Source organism: Scyliorhinus torazame, chromosome 19, assembly GCF_047496885.1.
Source record: "Scyliorhinus torazame isolate Kashiwa2021f chromosome 19, sScyTor2.1, whole genome shotgun sequence".
Taxonomy (NCBI): Eukaryota; Metazoa; Chordata; class Chondrichthyes; order Carcharhiniformes; family Scyliorhinidae; genus Scyliorhinus; species Scyliorhinus torazame.
In genome coordinates, this window is record NC_092725.1 from 73,389,094 (window position 1) to 73,415,864 (window position 26,771).

Here is a 26,771-nt window from a genome sequence, read left to right on the forward strand (position 1 = left end):
AAGTTGAAGGGGGTGTCCCAAGATGAGACCCCTTAAAACTGAATAGCTAGGATAATACTAGTACAGTTCTACAGAAGCTAGTTTATTAATGATTGAGATTAATCATGGTAAGTATACCCAGTAATCATCATTAACCATTAAACATGTATTTTTAGGACATAACAGTAATAAGCATTCAAACTCTTGCTACAAGCAGTGGCCAGAATGCATGATGGGATTCAAGCTAGCTAACTTGCCCATGTTTTTCAGACAAACAGGGATATACAGAAGTAGTGTGGTCATAGAACATACAGTGCAGAAGTAGGCCATTCGGCACATCGAATCTGCACCGACCCACTTAAGCCCTCACTTCCACCCTATCCCCGTAACCCAATAACCCCATTTTGTTCCGTCCTTCTTCCTCCAACCGAAATCCTTCTGTTCATCACATTCGTGACAAAGCATCGGCTATCATGTTTTCCCGTCCTGCCACATGTACTATCTTTAAATGAAATGGCTGTAACAATAAATTCCAGCGAAACAGCCTTGCATTGTTATTCCGGACCCGCTCCAAAAACGTCAACGGATTATGATCAGCATATATAATGGTGTCAGATGGATTGCTGGTCACATAAATGTGAAAATGTTGCAAAGCCAGCACCGAACTCAAAGTCTCCTTCTCAATCGTGGAATACTTTGTCTGGTGAGAATTCAATTTCTTTGAAAAATAACCAACAGGCCGCTCTCGCCCTTTGTCGTCATCTTGTAGAAGCACCGCACCTACACCCACATCACTCGCATCAACAGCCACTTTGAATGGGCTGGTATAATTTGGGATGACTAACACAGGAGCAGTGGTTAACACAGCCTTCAGGCCGTCAAATGCCTGTTGACACTCCACTGTCCACTGGAATTTGTTACGCTTCTTGAACAAGTCCATCAGTGGAGCGACCACACTGCTAAAATTTGGTACAAATTTCCGGTAAAATCCACTCATACCAAGAAATCGCATTATTTCCCGTCGTGCCGTGGGTATTGGAAACTCCCCAATAACTTTCGTTTTCACATCCCATGGGACCATTCGACCCTGTCCGATTGTATGACCAAGGAAAGTGACTTGGGCTTTTCCAAATTCACTTTTGGCTAGGTTTATCATCAAACCCACCTCCTGAAGTCGATTGAATAACTCCATCAGATGTTTGAGATGTGCTTTCCATGTCTGGCTGAAAACTACCAGATCGTCGATGTATACTGCACAATTGGGTAATCCTGAAACAACTGTATTAGTTAACCGTTGAAATGTGGCTGGGGCGTTTTTCATGCCAAATGGCATAACTTTGAACTGGTATATACCATCTGGAGTCACAAAAGCTGAAATCTCCTTCGCCTTTCGGATAAAGGTACCTGCCAGTAACCTTTAAGTAAATCCAATTTGGAAATAAAAGCGGATCGTCCCACTTTCTCAATGCAATCCTCCAATCGTGGGATAGGATAAGAGTCCGTTCTTGTAATTGCATTCACCTTTCTATAGTCCACACACAACCGTTGGGTACCATCTGGTTTAGGTACCATCAATATGGGTGAGCTCCATTGGCTGCAACCCACTTCAATTATGCCATTTTTAAGCATACTCTCAATCTCTTTGTTAACCTGTGCCAATTTTAAAGGATTAAGTCTATTTGGATGTTGTTTGATAGGAACAGCATTTCCCACATCTACATCATGTATCGCCATTTTAGTACTTCCCAATTTATCTCGACAAACTTGCCCATGTGATATCAATAACTCTTTCCGGTCAGTTCGTTTTTCCTCTGGAAGATTACTTAACACTTTATCCCAATTTTTAAGAACATCCTCATTTTCCAATTTAATTTGAGGTATATCAAATTCACAGTCATCTGGATTTGGTTTGTCACTTTGAGTTAGAATCATTAAAACCTCCTTTTTCTCTCCTTCCTTTTCAAAGTACCTTTTAAGCATATTCCCATGACACACTCGGTGAGTCTTCCTTCTATCTGGTGTTTTTAACCACATAATTCACCTCACTTAACTTCCTTTCAATCTGATAAGGTCCACAAAACCTAGCTTTTAAAGGTTCCCCTATCACTGGTAACAATACTAAAACTTTATCTCCACTAGCAAAACTACGTACTTTGGATTTTCTGTCCGCTACCCGTTTCATCACATTTTGTGCAACTTTTAAATGTTGTCTAGCCAATTCACCTGCTCTATTTAATCTTCCCCTAAAATTTGACACGTAATCCAATAATATAATTTCGGATTTCTTACTCACCAATTGTTCCTTAATCAATTTTAAGTGGTCTTCTTACCTCATGACCAAAAATTAGTTCAAAAGGACTAAATTTGGTTGACTCATTAGGTACATCCCTAATTGCAAATGGTATGAATGGAATTCCTTTATCCTAATCCTCTGGATAATCTTGACAATAAGCCCTCATCATTGTCTTTAATGTCGGATGCCACCTTTCTAACGCTCCCTGCGATTCTGGATGGTACGCAGTTGATTTAAATTGTTTTATTCCTAAGCTATCCATAAATTCTTTGAATAACCATGAGGTAAAATTTGATCCTTGATCCAATTGTATTTCTGTGGGTAGTCCATATCTCGTAAAGGATTTAAGTAACTCCTCCACAATCTTTTTAGCTGTAATATTACATACTGGAATGGCCTCTGGAAACCTAGTAGACACATCCATTATAGTCAAAAGATATTGATTCCCACTTTTTGTTTTAGGAAGCAGTCCTACACAATCAATTAGGACCCTTGTAAAAGGTTCCTTAAGTGCTGGAATGGGTATTAAGGGCGCTGGATTTATCACTGCTTGAGGTTTCCCTATCACTTGACGTGTGACATGATTGACAAAATTTAACTACATCTTTATGTAGCCCAGGCCAATAAAAATGTTTCTGGATTTTAGCTTGAGTTTTCCTTATCCCCAAATGACCTCCCACTGGTACCTCATGTGCCACTCGCAACACCTCCTTTCTATAACTTACTGGCAATACTACTTGATGAACTTCTGCCCACTTTTCATCCGCCTGCATATGTACAGGTAGCCATTTTATCATCAAGCCATCACTTTTACGATAATAACACTCTGGTATACACTCAGATTCCTCTTCTGTATATGCTTTCTGATACATCCGTTTTATTTCTACATCTTTCTGTTGTAACTCCACCAATTTTCCTGAACTAAAAATATCCGCCTCATCCTCCACCTGTTCTTGTTCTTTTTCAACCTTCTGATCAAAAATCGTTTCTGATAATTGCACTTCAACTTCATTCTTTGATTTCTCCTCTTGTCTTAACCTGTGACTTTGCAATCTTGTTACTACACAATCCGGAAAAATCCCAGGATATTGATCCTTCAACACTTCAGTTGTCTGATTTTCCACTGGCTTATCAACCACAGCATGCATCAGTCCCACTTGCGATCCTGCTACATTATTACCCAAGATAAACTGTATTCCTGGGCAAGATAGTTTCTCTATTACTCCTACCACCACTTCACCACTCTTCACTGGACTTTCCAACCTTATCTTATATAATGGAACGCTACTCCTCTCACCCTGAATTCCACATATTACCACCTTTTCTGGCAACATTCTTCCCAAACGACATAATTCCTCATCTCTTACCATTAAAGATTGACTAGCACCCGTATCTCTTAAAATTGTGACTTCTTGAAATGTAAATGAAATTAAAATCGCTCTGTCTCACTATCCTCATCAATCTCATCCAACTCATCTTGGATTCCGTACAATTATAGCCTTGCCTGTTCCAAATCAGTTTCCTTTTGTCAAATAGTTTCTTCAAAGGTTGTTCCTTACCTTGTCTGTGCTGAGTAGAAGAGGTTGGACACTGATGGTGTCACTGGTCAGGGAGACTGTACTGCTGCTCATACTGCCATTGTTTGGAGAAGCAGAAATGATTGCAAAAGCCACACCAGCACTGCTGATTGGTGTGGAGACCAATGGTGATTCTGCAAAACTGTGCATTTGGCCAGTTAGTGTCTGCACATGGTTGACAGTGTTGTTGGCAGTAGGAAGAGCAGGACTTGGGTTCTTGATGCTGACTACAGTGGTCTTCTGAAGAGACTGAGGCTGACTGGAAGTCTGGTCACGGCACAGAGTGATTGAGAGGCTGTCCGGAATCAGGGTCTTTGGCCTAACCTGCAGAAACAAACAAATCATCAAATTCTGAAACACATTTAAAAATATTATTTCCTAAAAAATATGATTTAAAAATTCACCATACTTAAGCGTAGTCTACATATGGCCTAACTTGAACACTATGGGATGTTTGGATATAAGACAGCCAGAAACAATGTTAATTAATGTCTATGTTTCACAAAACATAACAGGTCAATTATTCCTGTCTCCATATCGAAGACCAACTATGCATTGGTGGTGCTTGTGGAAGCCATGATTTGTAAACCTACAAAGGGATTGCCCGGAAGTATAAACTTCCAAATGCCAATCCCCTCCTCCCCAGGACCCTTTATGAGTGTCTCAGACTCGGAACTAAAGCCAGAGACTTTAGACAGTTCCGCAGTACTTACCCAATTTAAAAAAAACTCTTTCATGGATGTGGGCATCGCTCGCTAGGCCAGCATTTATTGCCCTCCCCACTATTGGAGAAAATTCTGAAGGAGAGAATCGATCCCCACTTGGAGAGGCAAGGTTTGATCTGGAATAGTCAGCATGGCTTTGTCAGAGGAAGGTCATGCCTAACAAATTTGATTGAACATTTTGAGCATGTGATTAGGTGTGCAGATGAGGGTCGTGCAGCTGATGTAGTTTACATGGATTTCAGCAAAGCCTTTGACAAGGTTCCACATGGGACACTTATATAGAAGGCAAATGCACATGGGATACAGGGTAACTTTGATAAGGTGGAATCAAAATTGGCTTAACTGTGATGACAGACGGTTGTTTTAGTGACTGGAAGTCAGTGTCCAGTGGCATGTCACAGGGATCGGTGCTGGGTCCCCTATCGTTTATAATTTATATAAACAACATAGATGACTATGTGGGGGGTAGGATCAGTAGGTTTGTGGATGACACAAAGATTGAGAGTTTTGGGTTACAGGAATATATAAATGGGATGGTCAAAAGGGCAGAAAAGTGGCAGATGGAATTTAACCGTGAAAAGTGTGAGGTGATATACTTTGGAAGGCGTAATTTGACAAGGAAGTATTCAATGAACAGCCTGGCATTGCGAAGTTCTGAGGAACAAAGGGACCTTGACGTGTTTGTCCATAGATCTCTGAAGACAGGAGGACAGGTTAATAGGGTGTTGAAAAAGGCATTTGCCTTTATCCATCAAGGCATAGATTACAAAAACAGGGAGGTCATTTTGGAGTTGTATTGAACTTTGGTGAGGCCACAGCTGGAGTACTGTGTGCAATTCTGGTTGCCACATTATAAGGATGTGGTTGCACTGAGAAGGTGCAGAGGTGATTCATCAGGATGTTGTCTGGGATGGAACATTCAAATTATGGAGAGGGTTTGGATAGGCTTGGGTTGTTTTTGGTGGAGCAGAGAAGACTGAGGGGCGACCTGATTATGACAAGAGTATGAGAGGCATGGACAGGATGGATAGGGACCCTTAGTTGATGGGTCAGTTACAAGGGTACACAAGTTCAAGGTGAGGAGCAGGAGGTTTAGAACATAGAACATTACAGCGCAGTACAGGCCCTTCGGCCCTCGATGTTGCGCCGACCTGTGAAACCATTCTAAAACCCATCTACACTATTCCCTTATCATCCATATGTCTATCCAATGACCATTTGAATGCCCTTAGTGTTGGCGAGTCCGCTACTGTTGCAGGCAGGTCATTCCACGCCCTTACTACTCTAGGAGTAAAGAATAGGGGGGATTTGAGGAAAAGCTTTTTTACCCAGAGGGTGGTGACGGTCTGGAATGCACTGCCTGGGAGGGTAGTAGAGGCGGGTTGCCTCACATCCTTTTAAAAGTACCTGGGGATGAGCACATGGCACGTCATTTTTAAAATAAAGTTAGAGTGCCCAATTTTTTCCCCCCAATTCAGGGATAATTTAATGTGGCCAATGCACCTACTATGCACATCTTTTGAGTTGTGGGGGTGAGGCCCACGCAGACACGGGGAGAATGTGCAAACCCCACACAGTGACCCAGGGCTGGGATTGAACCCGGGTCCTAGGCGCCATGAGACAGCAATGCTAACCACTGTGCCACCGAGCCACCCTTACACGTGGCATGTCATAACATTCAAGGCTATGGGCTCAGTGCTGACAAATGGGATTAGGGAAGCAGGTCACGTGTCTTTCATGCGGTGTGGACTCGATAGGCCGAAAGACCTCTTCTGCACTGTATTATTTGGTGATTCTGGAGGAAAGGTTCCTGTTGTTCATTATCTTTGGTAAAATCCAAAATAAGTTCTTATACAGATGCTAGAATTTGATTATGAATAAAAAGTAGATATTTTCTATGCTAACGTTTTATATGCCTAATCAGTGATCAAAGATACCACTTCTGATTTTATTGATTCCCTGGGGTGAGGGATTGCAAAAATATTACTTTTTGATACGTGATGTCAACATCACACACGCACTGCACACTGCCTTTTCTAAAATAGATATACAGATACAAATTTTTCCATTTCCTGTAGCAACTGTCTTTCTGGGAAGAGTTTGCCAATTTAGCAACAATTTATGCCAAACTATGTGTTTGTCATCCCGAGTTGGTAGCTGTCTTTCCAAGGGGCGTGTTGAGCTCTTCAAGATAAAGTCTGTACGTTAACATAGTTCCATGGTAACAGAACTTGCTGACTGCTCCAGCGTTGTGGTCAAGTCTGATCATAGGCAAGGACACAATAACCTGTTCCATTACAAACGTTTTCTTGTTTTATATTCATTCATGGGCTAGGCATCACTGGCTGGGCTAGCATCTATTGCCCATCCCTAATTGCCCTTGAACTGAGTGGTCGAGGGCATCTTCCACTTGTAGGAAAAACTAGAACCAGAGGACACCATCTCAGATTAAAGGGACGATCCTTTAAAACAGAGATAAGGAGGAATTTCTTCAGCAAGAGGGTGGTGAATCTGTGGTACTCTTTGCCGCAGAAGGCTGTGGAGGCCAATTCACTGAGTGTCTTTAAGGCAGAGATAGATAGGTTCTTGATTAATAAGGGGATTAGGGGTTATGGGGAGAAGGCAGGAGAATGGGGATGAGAAAATATCAGCCATGATTGAATGGCGGAGCAGACTCGATGGGACAAGCGGCCCAATTCTGCTCCGATGTCTTATGGTCTTAAGAGTCAACCACATTGCTGTGGATCTGGAGTCATATGTAGGCCAGACCAGGTAAAGTCGGCAGATTTCCTTCCCTAAAATCATTGGTGAACCAGGTTTTTACAACAATCAGCAATGGTTTCATGGTCAACATTCGACTTTTAATTTCAGATTTTTAATTAATTCAAATTTCACCATCTTGACATTGATGGTCAGACAATCCATGAGTCTTTAGAGCTGGTCTTCCGCCTGGACAATTAGTGCAGTATTAGCAGCGTACAGATGTTTCTGATCAGTACATGCCACACTTTTGCTTTGGCTTTTCGTCTTGCTAAGTTGTAGAGTTTCCCTTCTGATTGAGCATGACTGTACACTCCTTCCATCTCAGCAGGGAAAGCTTAGGTCTAAAGTAGCGGCTAAGACGCAGCCCTGTTTCACCCCATTCTTCATTTAAAAATTATCAGAGGTGGAGCCATCAAGCAGAATAGTACCATGCATATTATGATGGATTAACTATGAGGCTACAAAGCTAGAGAGATACGGCACAAGGAAGTGCCGTGGGTTTTGGCAAAGGTTGGTATCATGACAGGTACCGGAAGGGCCTGTTCCTGTGCTCTATCGTTCTTTGTTGACTGCTGATTTTCTCAGACTGGTCCCACTCTCAGTACAAAATGCTTTTGTGAGATTCACAAAAGCAAGGTAGAGTGGTGTTTGCTCCTATCTGCAATTCTCTTGAAGTTCAAATGGAGAGAAAATCATATCCACAATGGATCTGCCTGCTCTGAAGCCACATTGTGCCTCTGGGTATATATTCTGTTGGCTATTTTATGGTGCCTCCTTGGAATGACTCTGGCAAAGGCCTCTACAGTTAATGCTGATGAGTGAGGTGCCCGGCATTTGTTAGAATCCCCTTGGCCGCCTTTGTTCTTGTAGTATACAATGATCTTTGCATCACACATATCCTTTAGGACAGCGGAGGAGATGGAGGCCGTCATTAATTTTTCCTGCAGGTGGGGCTTTCCATAATCGAGTAACTCAGCTGGTCTTCTGTCCTTTCCAGGTGCTTCCTTGCCATAGTCCAAGCATGATAGCACGAATCAAGCAAAGAAGAATTTCTCTGGCTTGAGCAGGTGCACAGAATTGAAGTTTGCCCCAGCCCTATGGATAAGCTATAAGGAGAAGTAGCCTGAGCCATGAGACCAGCAGGGCACCCAAAGCTCCAATGAAAAGCTGCTGTCGAAGCAGACATGAAAGCCCTCAACATGTGACGACAAGTGGCAAACTTTAGCTGATACCTGATGCAGATGGCAACACCAGCTGTGGCAGGAATTTACACCATGACGACCTGTTGTTTCAGGAGCTCAAAAGCAGATGCCAGCCCAGCAAGCAAGATGGCAGCAGGGATCATTCCGAACTATCAGTAAGGGACAACCTTGTGCGGCACTTGTGGCAGACTAGCAGGCTTGTGAAAAGGACAGGCTCCTAAACGCACAAGTCTGTCCCTGTTCGTAGAAAGCCTCTCTATCAGCAAGTCCTCAGTTGTGCCTCCTAATGGTGATACACAGAAATTGCAGCCCCAAGCTAAATGCTTCAGAAGCATTTGGAGGAGGTTTGGTCCGTGACATGCAGTGTGTGGACATGCCCTGGCGCTCATGTACACTGCGCTATGGTGAATAGTTCCACTGTCTTGAGAATACCTTGGAATAGTTGAAGGCTAAAGAAGTAAACCCTGACAAAGAAAGCTGGAGTGGAACCCAAAGACAGACTAATGTCTAAATAGGTCATCCTTCCAGCAACTCCTGCAACTAACCTTGTGCAAAATGTAATGTTATGCATTCCTTTGGACCCATTTGGGAAGGCCCTGACATTTGAGCAGCCCAGGGCTTCTAGAAGCTCCAAAGAGTCATATGGACTCGAAACGTTAACTCGGTTTCTCTTGCCACAGATACTGCCAGACCTGCTTGCGTTTTCACAACAATCCATGATTTTATCTCCGATTTCGAGCATCGGCAGTACTTTGCTTTTACCTCCATAGTTCTGCCCAGGCTTGTGCCCTAGAGAGCTCATTCCAGTTTTGCTGCAGAGCACTAACATTACTCAGGAGAGAGCAATTATAAATTATAAGCTCAACTTGACTAGCATAGAGAACAGATGCCTACAATGGGCAGAGGGAGCATCATGTCCCACTGGTCAGCAACCATCTACCTCAAATTAGGGAGCCCCTGATGGGGAAGGTGCAGACACGCCATGATCCACCTACTTGGAACTTAGGGAGTCTCCGCTCAACAAATGGACCAAATTCATTACACCAGGCAATTAAACAAAACAAAAAGATAGGAGATGCCAACTCTTCGATTGACAAGCTTGAACATCAGCACCATGTACTCAGGGCTGACAGACAACTTGCAATTTATTTGATAATGCACATAAGACATTGTGGTCACCCTGGAACTCGATAGGCTGAACACTGACATAGAGAGAAGGTTCACCAAGAGAAAATCATAAAGAAAAATATTTAAAACATTTGAAAGTTCATCTCACAGAGGAAAGAGGAAACGTGTGCGCAGGGTGTAGTCTTCATTATAAAGACCTCATTGGTCTCAATAATAGGCGCCCCCAGCCAATATTGGTTCAGAACACGTTCTCTCCATCTGCCTTTCAGCTCAAATAGGGATATCTAACCTCACGAGTTTCTATGTTCCAACACCATGCTCTAGTAACAGAGGTGAGAAACTAGTTCTATTAAGAGCTTGATACTACCATCAGCAGAATCACGAAGACATAACATTGTTGCATACTAAGGGATGTCAATGCAAGAGTGGGCACAGTCCAAGAGGCAAGGACTTTCTGCTTCAGGCATCATGGCATGAGGAGGTAAATGAAAACTGACAGAGTCTATCTGAGCTCTGCTGCTGCCAAAAGCTTTATGGAACTAACACGTACTTTCAGAACTAACCATGTCACAAATGTCCTGGAGACATCCAAGAGTAGGACACTGATACCAGCTAGATCTAATTAATACCAGATGTGGCCCTCTCAACAGCATTTTGAACACATGCAGCTCTCACCACGTTGACTGCGATATAGATTATTCCCTGGAATGGAACAGGCTTAGGATGCAACCGTTCAAGATTTTTCATTTAAAGCAGAAAGTTGTTCTTGTATCAGCATCAGCCATATTACCTATTCAGATAACAGCCAAAAGTACCTTCAATTCATTGAACAGGTGCTCTCCCACACAGACACAGAAGCAAGTGGAATATACTTCAAGACATCCTTTACAAGACCACACTCTCAACATATGGGAAGGAGGAGTGCAAAGAAATCTGACTAGCTCAAGCTAACATCGCTGTAATCAAACCTGAAGCAAAGCAATCTGGTCTCATTAATAACAAGAGAGATCCGAGGGAAAAAGCTTTGAATGCAGGTGGCTGATGACTCCTGGTTACAACTTTGCCAGAATATCCAGATATCCTTTGACAAAGTGAACACTGGGGGGAATGAATGATAGGTGCAAAATGTCAACAGGTCCATCAGCAAAGTAAACAGCTGGTACGTCATCATCAACAGCACTGAACAGTTAGAGAGATGGTTGGAACACTAACTTCATTGTGTTGTCGAGAGAACACAATTACTGATGATGTTTACCACCCAAACTCATCAAGTACGGGAAACTGGCACTCCTGCATGAACTTCTCTATCTCTGCAGAGGGAGGGGGTAGTATATCAGGATGTGCATGATTCAATCATTGTGACCCTGTACAGGAACAAGGGTGGCTTCTGTAATTGCAAAAACTATCGCAGCATTTCCCTGCTGAGCATTGTGGGAAAAATATTTGCCCACATTGACCTAGTCAGGCTGTAGATCTTGGCTGAATGCTTCTTTCCAAATCCTACTGTAGTTTCAAAACTAGAAAACTCATAATCGACATGATCGTCTCAGGCCACCAGCTGCAAATGAAATACTATGAACAAAGATGACCATTAAATCTGGCCTTCATCAATCTAACCAAGGTATTCAACCATGTGAGCAAGGGCAGTATATTTAAGTTGCTGAAGAAAGAGCCACCAAAGCTGCTCAATGTGATCTCCTCTTTCCATGACAACAGGATACATATGGCCAGCTATGATGGGACAACATGCAAATCCTTTGAGGTCAAACAAATCAGTTCCGTGCTGACACTGGCATTTTCTTCTCTTTGCTGCTGTTATATGCCTTCATTTCATCAACAGAGGGTGGCTACTTACATACCAGAACAGAAAGCTCTTCAGCCTTGCTCACCTGAGATTCAAGACAAAAGTACACAACATCCTCATCAGAGTTGCTTCACGCCACTGATGCTGGGCTAACACTCCATACTGAGGAATACCTACAGTAACAAATCAACACTTGCATGTCTGTAGTGAGAGTTTGGTTTTACCATCAGCATCAATGAGATAAGACCATAAGACATAGGAGCGGAAGTAAGGCCATTCGGCCCATCGAGTCCACTCCACCATTCAATCATGGCTGATTTCAACTCCATTTACCCGCTCTCTATCCATAGCCCTTAATTCCTCGAGAAATCAAGAATTTATCAACTTCTGTCTTAAAGACACTCAACGTCCCGGCCTCTACCGCCCTCTGTGGCAATGAATTCCACAGACCCACCACTCTCTGGCTGAAGAAATTTCTTCTCATCTCTGTTCTAAAGTGACTCCCTTTTATTCTAAGGCTGTGCACCCGGGTCCTAGTCTCCCCTGCTAATGGAAACAACGTCCCTACGTCCACCCTATCTAAGCCATTCATTATCTTGTAAGTTTCTATTAGATCTCCCCTCAACCTCCTAAACTCCAATGAATATAATCCCAGGATCCTCAGACGTTCATCGTATGTTAGGCCTACCATTCCTGGGATCATCCGTGTGAATCTCCGCTGGACCCGCTCCAGTGCCAGTATATCCTTCCTGAGGTGTGGGGCCCAAAACTGCTCACAGTATTCTAAATGGGGCCTAACTAATGCTTTATAAAGCTTCAGAAGTACATCCCTGCTTTTATATTCCAAGCCTCTTGAGATAAATGACAACATTGCATTTGCTTTCTTAATTACGGACTCAACCTGCAAGTTTACCTTTAGAGAATCCTGGACTAGGACTCCCAAGTCCCTTTGCACTTCAGCATTATGAATTTTGTCACCGTTTAGAAAATAGTCCATGCCTCTATTCTTTTTTCCAAAGTGCAAGACCTCGCACTTGCCCACGTTGAATTTCATCAGCCATTTCTTGGACCACTCTCCTAAACTGTCTAAATCTTTCTGCAGCCTCTCCACCTCCTCCATACTACCTGCCCCTCCACTTTTCTTTGTATCACCGGCAAACTTAGCCAGAATGCCCCCAGTCCCGTCATCTAGATCGTTAATATATAAAGAGAACAGCTGTGGCCCCAACACTGAACCCTGCGGGACACCACTCGTCACCGGTTGCCATTCTGAAAAAGAACCTTTTATCCCAACTCTCTGCCTTCTGCCTGACAGCCAATCGTCAATCCATGTTAGTACCTTGCCTCGAATACCATGGGCCCTTATTTTAGTCAGCAGTCTCCTGTGAGGCACCTTATCAAAGGCCTTTTGGAAGTCAAGATAGATAACATCCATTGGCTCTCCTTGGTCTAACCTATTTGTTATCTCTTCAAAGAACTCTAACAGGTTTGTCAGGCACGAACTCCCCTTACTAAATCCATGCTGACTTGTCCTAATCCGACCCTGCACTTCCAAGAATTTAGAAATCTCATCCTTAACAATGGATTCTAGAATCTTGCCAACAACCGAGGTTAGGCTAATTGGCCTATAATTTTCCATCTTTTTCCTTGTTCCCTTCTTGAACAGGGGGGTTACAACAGCGATTTTCCAATCCTCTGGGACTTTCCCTGACTCCAGTGACTTTTGAAAGATCATAACTAACGCCTCCACTATTTCTTCAGCTATCTCCTTTAGAACTCGAGGATGTAGCCCATCTGGGCCCGGAGATTGATCAATTTTTAGACCTCTTAGTTTCTCTAGCACTTTCTCCTTTGTGGTGGCTACCATATTCAACTCTACCCCCTGACTCTCCGGAATTGTTGGGATATTACTCATGTCTTCTCCTGTGAAGACTGACGCAAAGTACTTATCTAGTTCCTCAGCTATTTCCTTCTCTCCCATCACTAGATTACCAGCGTCATTTTGGAGCGGCCCAATGTCTACTTTTGCCTCCCGTTTGTTTTTAATGTATTTAAAGAAACTTTTACTATCATTCCTAATGTTACTGGCTAGCCTACCTTCATAATTGATCCTCTCTTTCCTTATTTCTCTCTTTGTTATCCTCTGTTTGTTTTTGTAGCCTTCCCAATCTTCTGACTTCCCACTACTCTTTGCCACATTATAGGCTTTCTCTTTTGCTTTGATGCATTCCCTAACTTCCTTTGTCAGCCATGGCTGCCTAATCCCCCCTCTGATAACCTTTCTTTTCTTTGGGATCAACCTCTGTACTGTGTCCTCAATTACTCCCAGAAACTCCTGCTATTGCTGTTCTACTGTCTTTCCCACTAGGCTCTGCTCCCAGTCGATTTTCGTCAGTTCCTCCCACATGCCCCTATAGTTACCTTTCTTTAACTGTAACACCTTTACATCTGATTCTACCTTCTTTCTTTCAAATTGGAGATTGAATTCTACCATATTATGATCACTGCCTCCTAAGTGTTCCCTTACTTTAAGATCTTTAATCAAGTCTGGCTCATTACATAACACTAAGTCCAGAATGGCCTGTCTCCTAGTGGGCTCCATCACAAGCTGTTCCAAAAAGTCCTCCTGTAAACAGTCAATGAATTCCCTTTCCTTGGGTCCACTGGCAGCATTATTTACCCAGTCCACCTGCATATTGAAGTCCCCCATGATCACTGTGACCTTGCCTTTCTGACATGCACTTTCTATTTTGTTGTGCATTTTGTGCCCCCGGTCCTGACCACTGTTAGGAGGCCTGTACATAACTCCCATTATGGTTTTTTTGCCTTTGTGGTTCCTCAACTCTACCCACACAGACTCCACATCATCTGACCCTATGTCGTTTAGTGCTATTGATTTAATTTCATTCCTAATTAACAAGGCAACCCCGCCCCCTCTGCCCACCTCTCTGTCTTTTCGATAGGTTGTGAATCCCTAGATGTTTGAATGCCAGTCCTGAACCCCCTGCAACCACATCTGTGATGCCTACCACATCATACCTGCCAGTCACAATCTGGGCCACAAGCTCACCTACCTTGTTCCGTACACTGCGCATTTAAATATAGCACCTTTAATTCTCTATTGACCGTCCCTTTTTGTTTTCTTAGTGTGGTGGACCTTGGTTTACTGAGCCTTTCCATACACTGTGTCATATTTTGTGGGATGGGAACTATCGTAACCTCTCCTGAGTTTTGTCTTTTCGTGCTTTTTTGTATTCCTAAGCAGCTACGCTTCCCGCTAATTACTTCACCTCTTGGTTCCCTGACTTTCCCTTCCCCCCCCAAATCTCTAGTTTAAGTCCTATTGACCACCCTATTTACTCTTTTTGCCAGAACACTGGTCCCAGCTCGGTTCAGGTGGAGACCATTTGCCATACCACCAGTCAGCACTGAAAATGTGAAAATACTGTTGGTCATTCACTCATCGACGCTCCACAATCACTAGCAGTTTGCCACTCAAGCTGAAATCAACACATGTATTGCAAAAGCGGCAGCCGTTATGTCCAAGTTGAGCAAGACGATGTTGAACAAAAACCTGACTGAGAACATCAAACAGTGAGTGTACCAAGCCCATGTCCTCACTGTAGTGAGATCTTGACAACATATGCTTGGCAGGAGAAAATGTTGAACAGATTCCACCTTCACTGTCTCAAATGTACCCTTGGCATTGCTTGGCAAGATAAGGTCACCAACTTAAAGAGTCCTTGATTACAATGTCATTGTATGTCATGGCTTGGCCATGTTCACCAGAAGAATTATAGCGGTATACCCAAAGACCTCCTTTACAGTGAACTGGCCACTGGTCAGGGTCAGTTAGACGCCCATAGTCCTGCTACAAGGAAACATCCAAGAAAGAAATGAAAATGGAAACCAGTGACCCATGGTCCGGAGATTGAAGGTTTGGAAAAATATTGGAAGAGGCAAGGAGAAATTGAAAGTTAGCTGATTGAAAAGAGGGCGCAAAGTAATCAGGGGAGGCTAGCGATGTGTGCACCTTCTCAGCTCACTATTCTCATCTTCAAATACAACAAAGACTGCTATTCCAGAGTAGGGCTCCTTAGCCACACCAAGCCTATGCTCATCCCAGGATTGACCACCAAGATGCAACCCTTTGTCTCATGAGATGGAAGGCTGCCAAAGAATGTGTGAACCTTGCATACCATTCTACAATTTCTTCATCCATCGTAAAAAGTTACCAATAATTGAAGGGCGGTTACTCATGTTGGAACATAATAAATCAAACTTCAGAATCAATCATAAGAAATCATCACATCCAACAGTCAAATTAAGACAACAGTATTTAATGAGCATGTAAACATTACCTGAGACGGCAGCTCAAGTGGGAGACCAATACATCTTGGGGACCACTCAATCAGACCCTTCAACTTACCTTCTCATATTTTTCTGTACAACATTACAGTATAGAACAAATGGCTGCTTTGTGACAGGTTTCCCTGATTATCTGCACCAGAGCAAATAACTGATTTCAGATGTATAAGAAACGTTACAGCTTAACGTTGAATGCTTATCTCAAGTACAAAAACAGTACTGGTGCAGCAGTGCAAGTTCTGAAACTTTATAAGGAGTGAGTAGTAATGTGGTAGCAGTTGGAACAATGGGACAAATAAAACAAGAAAGCAACTTTTGAACTGGAGGCAGACCCCAGGAACCCTGGCAGCAGACTGCCTGGTTGTGATTTAAAATAATCAAGGCTCTTAAAAATATTGCCACAAGCTCTCCAGTAGTGGACAGGCCCACTATTGCAGCCATTAAAACCAGCCCATTTGTCTGGGCAGAGGATGGAATTGGTGGAGAGAAGCGAACATGATTTCAGTCTTGCCAATTTTTAACTGAAAAAATTGTGCGGAGGTGGAGCTGGGTATTGTCATCTCGTGTGTAGAAACTGATCATGTGGATGATGTCACCAAGGCACAATAGTAAGATGGGAAGTGAAAGGAACCACAGAAAAATCTTTGGCAAACCCAGAGATAACAGTGTACAGATGACAAGCAAGGCAATTGCTGGAGGAACTCTGGCTACAATCTGTGGTGACCTACCAGGGCCTAGTCTAGTGCTTAGGCCCAATTGAAATTGGCCATTTTAAATTAAAGAATCGGACTCTTTAAAACAAACCAGTCACTCCAGCATAGCCTCATGGGAATTCGGACTGGTCAAGTAACATACACTAGAGGTCAGATAGGTCGTTACAAACCCAGGCCGGGCCAGACTCTCGGGCGCCTAGAGTTCCCGCCGTCACCTTATTTGGCAAAGGTGTACGCGCGAACATGGCCACTGGAGATGGATATCTGGGGCAGGCCCAAGGTGACCTGTCAATTGAGCATCAATTGGATCATTGGATACTAAAAACCCCTTTTGATACCCCATTGGCAAACGACCATAGGAAGTGGGAAAAGGGCGCAAAGCCAAAAGGGGACAAAAGTAGGCACTCCGGACCACTCGGCAGCGAAGACTTGGCATGGGAGGTGACCGTGACCAGACATGAAGTGAAGTGAAGTGAAGTGAAGTGAAGTGAAGGGAAGGGAAAGGGAAGGGAAAGGGAAAGGGAAAGGGAAAGGGAAAGGGAAGTGAAGGGAAGGAAAGGGAAGGAAAGGGAAGGAAAGGGAAGAGAAGGAAAGGGAAGGAAAGGAAAGGGAAGGGAAGTGAAGGAAAGGAGTAATGGAAAGGAGTGAATGAAACGGGAAGAAAGGGAAGGAAAGGGGAGGGGAGGAAGGGCCAGCGAGAACCACCGTCGCAATAAGGATAATCACAAGGATAATCCAGGTAACTACAGGCCGGTTAGCCTTACATCAGTGGTAGGGAAATTATTGGAGAGAATTCTTCGAGCCAGGATCTACTCCCATTTGGAAGCAAGGGGTCGTATTAGCGAGAGGCAGCACAGTTTTGTGAAGGGAAAGTCGTGTCTCACTAACTTGATAAGAGTTTTTCGAGGAGGTCACAAAGATGATTGATGTAAGTAGGGTAGTGGATGTTGTCTATATGGACTTCAGTAAGGCTTTTTTTTAAAAAAAATTTTTATTAAGGCTTTTTAACAACACAATTTTTTCCCCTAACAAACAGTAACCCCCCCCCACACCCCCCGTAACAAAATAACGCAAAATCTCCGAGCAAGATACATACATGGCAAGATGGTATATTTACATAGCTTTATACACTGGCTCTTGGCCGCACGTACCGTTTCCCCCCACCCTCCATGCCATCTCCCGCTCGTCCATCCCCTCAAACAATCTCTCGTTCCCCCCTCCCGCCCCCAAGGGTTGCTGCTGCTGACCAACCTTCTTCTAACACTCCGCGAGATATTCTAGGAACGGTTGCCACCGCCTGTAAAACCCCTGTGCAGACCCTTTCAAAGCAAACTTAATTCTCTCCAATTTTATGAACCCCGCCATGTCGTTAATCCAGGCCTCCAGGCTAGGGGGCTTCGCCTCCTTCCACAATAGCAAGACCCTTCGCCGGGCTACTAGGGACGCAAAGGCCAGAATTCCGGCCTCTTTCGCCTCCTGCACTCCCGGCTCATCCACTACTCCAAATATTGCTAGTCCCCAGCTTGGCTTGACCCGGACTTTCACCACCTGGGATATTACTCCCGCCACACCTCTCCAGAAACCCTCCAATGCCGGGCATGACCAAAACATATGGACATGGTTCGCCGGCCTCCCTGAACATCTTTCACATCTATCCTCTACCCCAAAGAACTTACTCAGCCTCGCCCTCATCAAATGCGCTCTGTGAACCACCTTAAATTGTATCAGACTGAGCCTGGCACACGAAGAGGAGATATTAACCCTACCCAGGGCATCAGCCCATAGCCCTTCCTCAATCTCCTCCCCCAGCTCCGCCTCCCATTTACCTTTCAATTCTTCTACTATCGCTTCCCCCTCTTCTTTCAGCTCTTGGTATATTTCCTACACCTTGCCCTCCCCGACCCATACCCCCGAGATCGCCCTATCTTGAACTTCTTGTGCCGGGAGCAACGGAAATTCCCTCACCTGTTGCCTCACAAAAGCCCTCACCTGCATATATCTAAATGCATTTCCCGGGGGTAACTCAAATTTCTCCTCCAGTGCCCCTAGGCTCGCAAATGTCCCGTCAATGAACAGGTCCCCCATTCTTCTTATCCCCGCCCGATGCCAGCCTTGGAACCCCCCCGTCCATCTTCCCCGGGACAAACCGGTGGTTACCCTTGATCGGGGACCACACCGATGCTCCCCTTGCACCCCTGTGCCTTCTCCACTGGCCCCAGGTCCTTAGTGTTGCCGCCACCACCGGGCTTGTGGTATACTTTGTCGGCGAGAGCGGCAGCGGTGTCATTACCAACGCCCCCAGGCTCGTTCCTTTACAGGACGCCATCTCCATCCTCTTCCATGCCGCCCCCTCTCCCTCCATGACCCACTTGCGGATCATCGCCACGTTTGCTGCCCAGTAGTAACTCCCTAGGTTTGGCAAAGCCAACCCTCCTCGGTCCCTGTTGCGTTCCAAGAACCCTCTCCTAACCCTCGGGGTCTTATTTGCCCACACATACCCCATAATACTCCTACCTACTCTCTTGAAAAAGCCCTTGGTGATCACGATGGGGAGGTACTGAAACACGAACAAAAACCTCGGAAGGACCACCATTTTGACCAACTGCACCCTACCCGCCAACGAGAGCGGGAGCATGTCCCATCTTTTAAAATCCTCCTGCATTTGCTCCACCACCCTCATCAAATTCAATTTATGTAGGGCCCCCCAACTTCTGGCTATCTGGATCCCCAGATACCGAAAACTCCTCTCCGCCCTCCTCAGCGGTAGGTCCCCTATCCCTCTTTCTTGGTCCCCTGCCTGTCATACAAAAAGCTCACTCTTCTCTACATTAAGCTTGTAGCCCGAGAACTCTCCAAACTCCTTCAGAATCTGCATGACCTCCACCATCCCCTCCATTGGGTCCGCCACGTATGGCAGCAGGTCATCCGCATATAGCGATACCCGATGCTCCTCTCCCCCGCGGACTATCCCCCTCCATTTCTTAGACTCCCTAAGTGATATGGCCACGGGTTCAATCGCCAATGCAAACAACAGGGGGGACAGGGGGCACCCCTGTCCCGTCCCTCGGTACAGCCGAATGTACTCTGACCTCCGCCGGTTTGTCACTACACTCGCCACCGGCGCGCTGTAAAGGAGCTTAACCCATCTAATAAACCCTCCCCCGAACCCAAACCTGCGCAATACCTCCCAGAGGTACTCCCACTCTACTCGGTCAAAGGCTTTTTCCACGTCCATTGCTGCCACTATCTCTAGCTCTCCCTCCTCCGATGTCATCATTATCATGTTTAAGAGCCGCCGCACATTGGTATTTAACTGCCTGCCCTTTACGAATCCCGTTTGGTCCTCGTGAATCACCCCCGGGACACAGTCCTCAATCCTAGTGGCGAGTACCTCCGCCAATAGCTTAGCATCCACATTGAGGAGCGAAATCGGCCTGTACGATCCACATTGCAGTGAATCCTTGTCTCGCTTTAGAATCAAGGAGATTGTCGCCTCCGACATTGTCTGGGGCAGGGTTCCCTCCTCTCTTGCCTCGTTGAAGGTCCTTACTAGTAGCGGGGCCAGCAGGTCCACATATTTTCTATAGAACTCCACCGGGAACCCGTCCGGCCCCGGGGCCTTCCCCGCCTGCATGCTCCCCAAACTCTGACTCAACTCCTCCAACCCAATTGGTGCTCCCAAACCAACCGCCTCCTGCTCCTCCACCCTCGGGAACCCCAGCTGGTCCAGGAATCGCCTCATCCCCCCTTCCCCCCCTGGGGGTTGGGATCTGTACAGCTCTTCATAGAAGTCCTTGAATACCTTATTTATTTTTGTTGCACTTCGAACCGTGGCTCCCCTTCCATCTTTGATTCCCCCTATTTCCCTCGCTGTTGCCCTCTTACGGATGTGGTGCATCAGCATCCGACTAGCCTTTTCCCGGTACTCGTAAATCGCCCCTTGCGCCTTCCTCCACTGTGCCTCCGCCTTGCCCATGGTCAGCAGGTCAAACTCCGTCTGGAGCCGTCGCCTTTCCCCAAGTAATCTTTCCTCCGGGGCCTCTGCGTATCTCCTGTCCACTCGCAAGATCTCCCCCACTAACCTCTCCCTTTCCATTCCCTCTGACTTCTCCCTATGAGCCCTGATGGAGATCAGCTCTCCCCTGATCACCGCCTTCAACGCCTCCCGTACCACCCCCACTCGCACCTCCCCGTTTTCGTTGGCCTCCAAGTACCTTTCAATACACCCCCTCACCTTCCCACACACCACCTCATCAGCCAACAGTCCCACATCCAGCCGCCACAGCGGGCGTTGGTCCCTCTCCTCTCCCAGCTCCAGTTCCACCCAGTGCGGGGCATGGTCCGAAACGGCTATGGCCGAATACTCCGTCCCCTCCACTCTCGGGATGAGCGCCCTGCCCAGAACAAAGAAATCTATCCAGGAGTAAGCCTTATGCACGTGGGAGAAAAAACAAAATTCCCTGGCCTGCGGTCTTGCAAACCTCCATGGGTCCACTCCCCCCCCATCTGATCCATAAAACCCCTGAGCACCTTGGCCGCGGCCGGCCTCCTTCCCGTCCTTGATCAGGAGCGGTCCAGTGCTGGGTCCAGCACCGTATTGAAGTCCCCTCCCATTATCAGTCCTCCTACCCCCAGGTCCGGAATGCACCCCAACATGCGCTTCATGAATCCAGCATCATCCCAGTTCGGGCATATACATTTACCAACACCACCCACGTCCCTTGCAACCTACCACTCACCATCACATATCTCCCTCCATTATCCGCTACGATAGTCTTGGCCTGAAATGACACATGCTTTCCCACCAGAATTGCCACTCTATTTTTTGCGTCCAATCCTGAGTGAAATACCTGTCCTACCCATCCCTTTCTTAACCTGACCTGTTCCGCCACCTTCAGGTGTGTCTCTTGGAGCGTTGCCACGTCTGCCTTCAGTCCCTTCAAGTGCGCGAACACTCGAGCCCGCTTCACCGGCCCATTCAGGCCCCTCACGTTCCACGTTATCAGCCGGATTGGAGGGACACTCACCCAGACTAGCCATCTCCTTTTCTGGGCCAGTCCCTTGTCCGCGTCTCCCTCACTCTCCAGTCCCCAGCCGGGGGACCCCCGTCCCAGCCACCTCTTCGGTGTCCCGTTCTCTTTCGGCCAGTGCAGCAGCAACCCTCCCCCCCCCCCCAACGCCCCCCTCCCTCCTCTCCCCCCCTCCGCTAGATCCCCGTCTAGCTTTTTTGCTCCCCCCATATCCCTCCCGTAAGTCAGCTGACACCTGCTGACACCGCCATCCCTTTGACCCCCCCGTGTGGGAATCTCCCAATCAATGTACATTCCTTTGTTCCCCTTCCTGCCTTTCTTGCCGCGCGCGGGAAAGACAACCCAGTGCTTTCCAAAGCCTGCCCCGCCCCCCCATGGCGCAGCTCCTGTCGTGGCCTTGTCCCTCTCCCCCAGCCCATATAGCATTTCCTGCGCGTGGTTGACCCCCTATGTACAACAACCATCATACTTCAACCCTCAAACACCCCCCTCCCACACAAACCCTCAATTAGAGTCCAATTTTTCAGCTAGTATAAAGGTCCACGCCTCTTCGGGCATTTCGAAGTCGTGGTGTTGGCCATTATGTGTAACCCACAGTCGCGCTGGCTGCAACATTCCAACTTTCACTCCTTTCCGATGCAGCACCGCTTTGGCCCGGTTGAAACCCGCTCTCCGCTTAGCGACCTCCGCGCTCCAGTCCAGGTATATTCTGATCTCCACATTGTCCCACTTGCTGCTCCGTTCCTTCTTGGCCCATTTCAGGACCCTCTCTCTGTCCGTAAACCGGTGAAATCTCACCACCATCGCCCTTGGCGGCTCTTTTGCCTTGGGCTTCCTCGCTAGCACTTGGTGCGCCCCATCCAGCTCCAGCAATCCCGGGGGGGGGCTTCCGCACCCATCAGCGTCCCGATCATTGTGCCCGCATATACCGCGGCATCGGCCCCCTCCACTCCTTCTGGGAGACCCAGGATCCTCAACTTGTTTCTCCTTGATCTGTTCTCCAGGTCTTCGAGTCTTCCCGCTCACGTCTTGTGCAGCGCCTCGTGCCGCTCCACTCTCTCCGCCAGGCCCACGAGCTCGTCGTCGTTCTCACTCACTTTTTCCTGGATCTTCACCTCTTGGGCTTTCTGGGTTGCTCCAAGTCTTTCAATCATTGCCAGTATAGGCGCCACCATCTCCTTACGCAGCTCCTCGAAGCAGCGCTTGATGAACTCTTTCATCTCCTCTCTGTCCGTGGGCGCCGCCATTTTTCTTTTCCCGCTGCTCCAGGGCCGCTTTTTTCGCCGTTTCGCTGCGGGCCCGATCCATGCACATTAGTAGGGGACCTTTCTCCTTCCTTCCCCATGGGTTGGTTTTCTAAAAAGTGCCGTTGGGGCTCCGTTAGCGGGCCCAAAAGTCCGTTTTCGCGGGAGCTGCCGCATCGCCGCAACCCGGAATTCAGTAAGGCTTTTGACAAGGTCCCTCATGGCAGACTGGTACAAAAGGTGAAGTCACACGGGATCAGAGGTGAGCTGGCAAGATGGATACAGAAGTGGCTAGGTTATAGAAGGTAGAGAGTAGCAATGGAAAGGTGCTTTTCTGATTGGAGGGCTGTGACTAGTGGTGTTCCGCAGGGATAAGTGCTGGGACTGTTGCTGTTCGTAGTATATAGAAATGATTTGGAGGAAAATGTAACTGGTCTGATTAGTATGTTTGCGGACAACACAAAGGTTGGTGGAATTGCGGATAGCGATGAGGACTATCAGAGGATACAGCAGGATTTATTGTTTGGAGACTTGGGCGACGAGATGGCAGATGGAGTTTAATCCGGTCAAATGTGAGGTAATGCATTTTGGAAGGTCTAATGCAGGTAGGGAATATACAGTGAATGGTAGAACCCTCAAGAGTATTGACAGTCAGAGAGATCTTGGTGTACAGGTCCACAGGTCACTGAAAGTGGCAACACAGGTGGAGAAGGTAGTCAAGAAGGCATACGGCATGCTTGCCTTCATTGGCCAGGGCATTGAGTATAAAAATTGGCAAGTCATGTTGCAGCTGTATAGAACCTTAGTTAGGCCACACTTGGAGTATAGTATTCAATTCTGGTCACCACACTACCAGAAGGATATGGAGGCTTTAGAGAGGGTGCAGCAGAGATTTACCAGGATGTTGCCTGGTATGGAGGGCATTAGCTCGGAGGAGAGGTTGAATAAACTTTGTTTGTTCTGACTGGAACGAAGGAGGTTGAGGGGCGACCTGATAGAGGTCTACAAAAGTATGAGGGGCATAGACAGAGTGGATAGTCAGAGACTTTTTCCCAGGGTAGAGGGGTCAATTACTAGGGGGCATAGGTTTAAGGTGCGAGGAGCAAGATTTAGAGGAGATATACGAGGCAAGTTTTTTTTACACAGAGGGTAGTGGGTGCCTGGAACTCACTGCCAGAGGTGGTGGAAGCAGGGACGATAGTGATGTTTAAGGGGCATCTTGACAAATACATGAATAGGATGGGAATAGAGGGATTCAGACCCCGGATGTGTGTAAGATTTTAGTTTAGATGGGCAGCATGGTCGGCGCAGGTTGGAGGCCCGAAGGGCCTGTTCCTGTGCTGTACTTTTCTTTGTTTGTTGTGAAGACGGACCAGAGGAACACCAGCAATCAGATCCATAGCCCTACCAAGCCATCTTTGCTTGGAGTATACACTGATCATGGGTACCTCTAGTATTTTCGCAATCACAAATCACAAAATTTACAGTGCAGAAGGAGGCCAACCGGATGCAGGAGTAGGAGGTGGTGCCAAACATGTGTGCCACCCAGGCCAACACTGCACAGGTGGCGTCTGCAGTAGGGGCCTTGGGAAAAGGGTTTCGGCTGTAGATCAGCATGTCAAGGCCTGGGCATTCTGTGCAGGCATTGGGTGAGGCCCAAGACAGGGTTGCCCTCTCACAGGCAGCCATGTGTCAGACCCACCTGGACATTGCAGCGGCACTCCTGAGCATGGCCCAGTCACAGCGGGCACATCGAGACTGCACCATCCCTGGGAAAGAGCACCCCACCCAAGCCAATGCCTCCAACCTAACCCAGTAATCTTACCTAACCTTTTTGGACATTAAGGGCAATTTAACATGACCAATCTACCTAACCTGCACATCTTTGGACTGTGGGAGGAAACCCATGCAGACTCCGCACAGACAGCAACACAAGCTGGGAATTGAACCTGGGACCCTGGAGCTGTGGAGCAACTGTGCTAACCACTGTGCTACCGTGCTGCACACATTTTGTTGGTAATATAAGGGCTAATTGTGTTAAACAAATATTCTTGAATTTGAACTTTTGTTTGTGGGTTGTTCACCTCGTTAGTAAAGACATACTAAGTAAAACTTTTAAGTAAGTAAACCGCTCGAAAGTATCTGAGGTTTACAGATACAAAACGTCAAATAAGAGTGCAACCAAGTGAGAGAGGAGCTATGCAACAGAAGAAGGATGTTGAAGAAGGATGGTGTGATTTACCATGTGCAAAGAGGTTGGGCGAGGACAAAAGGGAGGGATCATGCACTACAATTAGAGGACACTATTTGTAATTTTGAAGAGGCCAAGGTGCAATTTGTCGGTAAGGGCAATGCTGCCACTTTAACGACTTGGGTAAGGCAAATACAGGTAGTAGAAAGTATAGCCAAGTGGGAGAGGTTTCAGTAAGGTACAAGGTATTGCCATAGGTGAATCATTCAAAATGTCTTGTTAGCAATTTAAAGAAAATCTGCAGAACAAGGCTTACAGCAGTTCAATAAAGTTCAGCATTGTCTACTCATGGCAATTGGGGATTGACAATAAGTCCAACCAGCAGAAGACTCCTTCTACTTGAATCTTTTATTGGGTAAACAGGTTAAATACATAAAACAACTTTCATGTCCAGGAAAAGAGATCACCCTGTTGTTCTTCAAGTTGATGATTGTCTGGAGGGGCAACTAGGTTCATTTCCAAACACTCAAATTCTTGGTTCTTGTTATGTACCCCTACAAAGGATTAAGCAAAAATATTTTTCTCTGATCCCAGTGCCAGCAGTCTAGCTGAATTATGTCATCTCAGAAGGATTGAGCCATATCCTCCCAGTTTGTTGATGTGCACTAGTGTAGCATTTCTTTTCAAGTGCATACAGATTACTCCACACTAAACCTGAAAAGGCTTGCAAGTGTGGTGCCACCCTCAAATCCAAACAGATATATCGTATGGACCACCATGCGGTCGATTCAATTTCAGTCCAGGTTTGCAAGTCGTGACCCCATCCTCGTGGGGGTTCATCCAATTCTCCAAAGCTTTGCTTTGTTGATGCGATTTAGGAGTGGCAGAAAATCAGTCTTGTTTCTTGGCATTGCTTCTGAATTTCTTCTCTGTCGAAAATCTTAATTTCATAGTTTAAGAAAGGAGCAGACAAGGTTTTTCACCGAACCATATCAATTGTTCTTGGTGTGAATTTCATTGGTCTACAGCTATGCAAATCGCTTAGCTATTTCTCAATTCTTTTGCCTTTATCCGCAAAGTTTTCAGTACTATTAATCTGAGCACGATCTATTCCATACCTCTAAAAGTTTGGTCCTTTCCACTCCACAAAAAATTAGCTTTTTGAGGTTTTTCCCTTTTATAATACAAACATAGAATCTTAAAGCACCAAAGAGGCATACGGCCTGTCATGCCTGCGATGGCTCTTTGAAAAAGCTGTCTAATTTAGTATGACACCCAAGCTTCATCCCCACATTCCTGACAATTAGATTCATCAAGTATTCTAACCACAAAACTAATTATGGTACAATCATTGGCCCCGAAGTGTAGTCTAGGCTTCAGGTCATTTAATTATCCACATGAATTATCTCATAAGATGATCTCAAACGACATCTTTCTCCATTGTAGTTGTAACATAGTAATTTAGAAAGGTTTTGAATATACGCGTATGCGCACGCGCACACACACAGTGGGTAGTCATGAGATAGGTAGCATGGGAAGGGGTGGGGTCTAGATTTGATAAAAGTCAAATTTGATGGTGGAATATAGCAAGAATTCGGAGGTCATGCTCGGATTTTGTACGCGTGCAGAGAAGGTTTGGGGTGCTCAAGGAGCGAGAAAACCTGGCTATCAGGCCTCATTTGTCTGAGCCATAATCCTGTTTATGTGAAAATATCAAAAGAAATTAATAAATGCCTGCAGCAACACAATGGATG

The 26,771-nt window shown here is 46.0% G+C and overlaps 1 protein-coding gene across 3 annotated transcripts in view; it reads right to left on the reverse strand.

Annotated features, from left to right (window-relative positions):
• phf21b (PHD finger protein 21B) overlaps positions 1-26,771 on the reverse strand; it is a 266,437-nt gene that overhangs the window by 91,385 nt on the left and 148,281 nt on the right. For all 3 annotated transcript variants that reach the window (XM_072484536.1, XM_072484535.1, XM_072484537.1), the window contains one exon: positions 3,832-4,173. In XM_072484536.1, the coding sequence (XP_072340637.1) occupies positions 3,832-4,173 (342 nt within the window). The remainder of the gene's footprint in view (positions 1-3,831; positions 4,174-26,771) is intronic.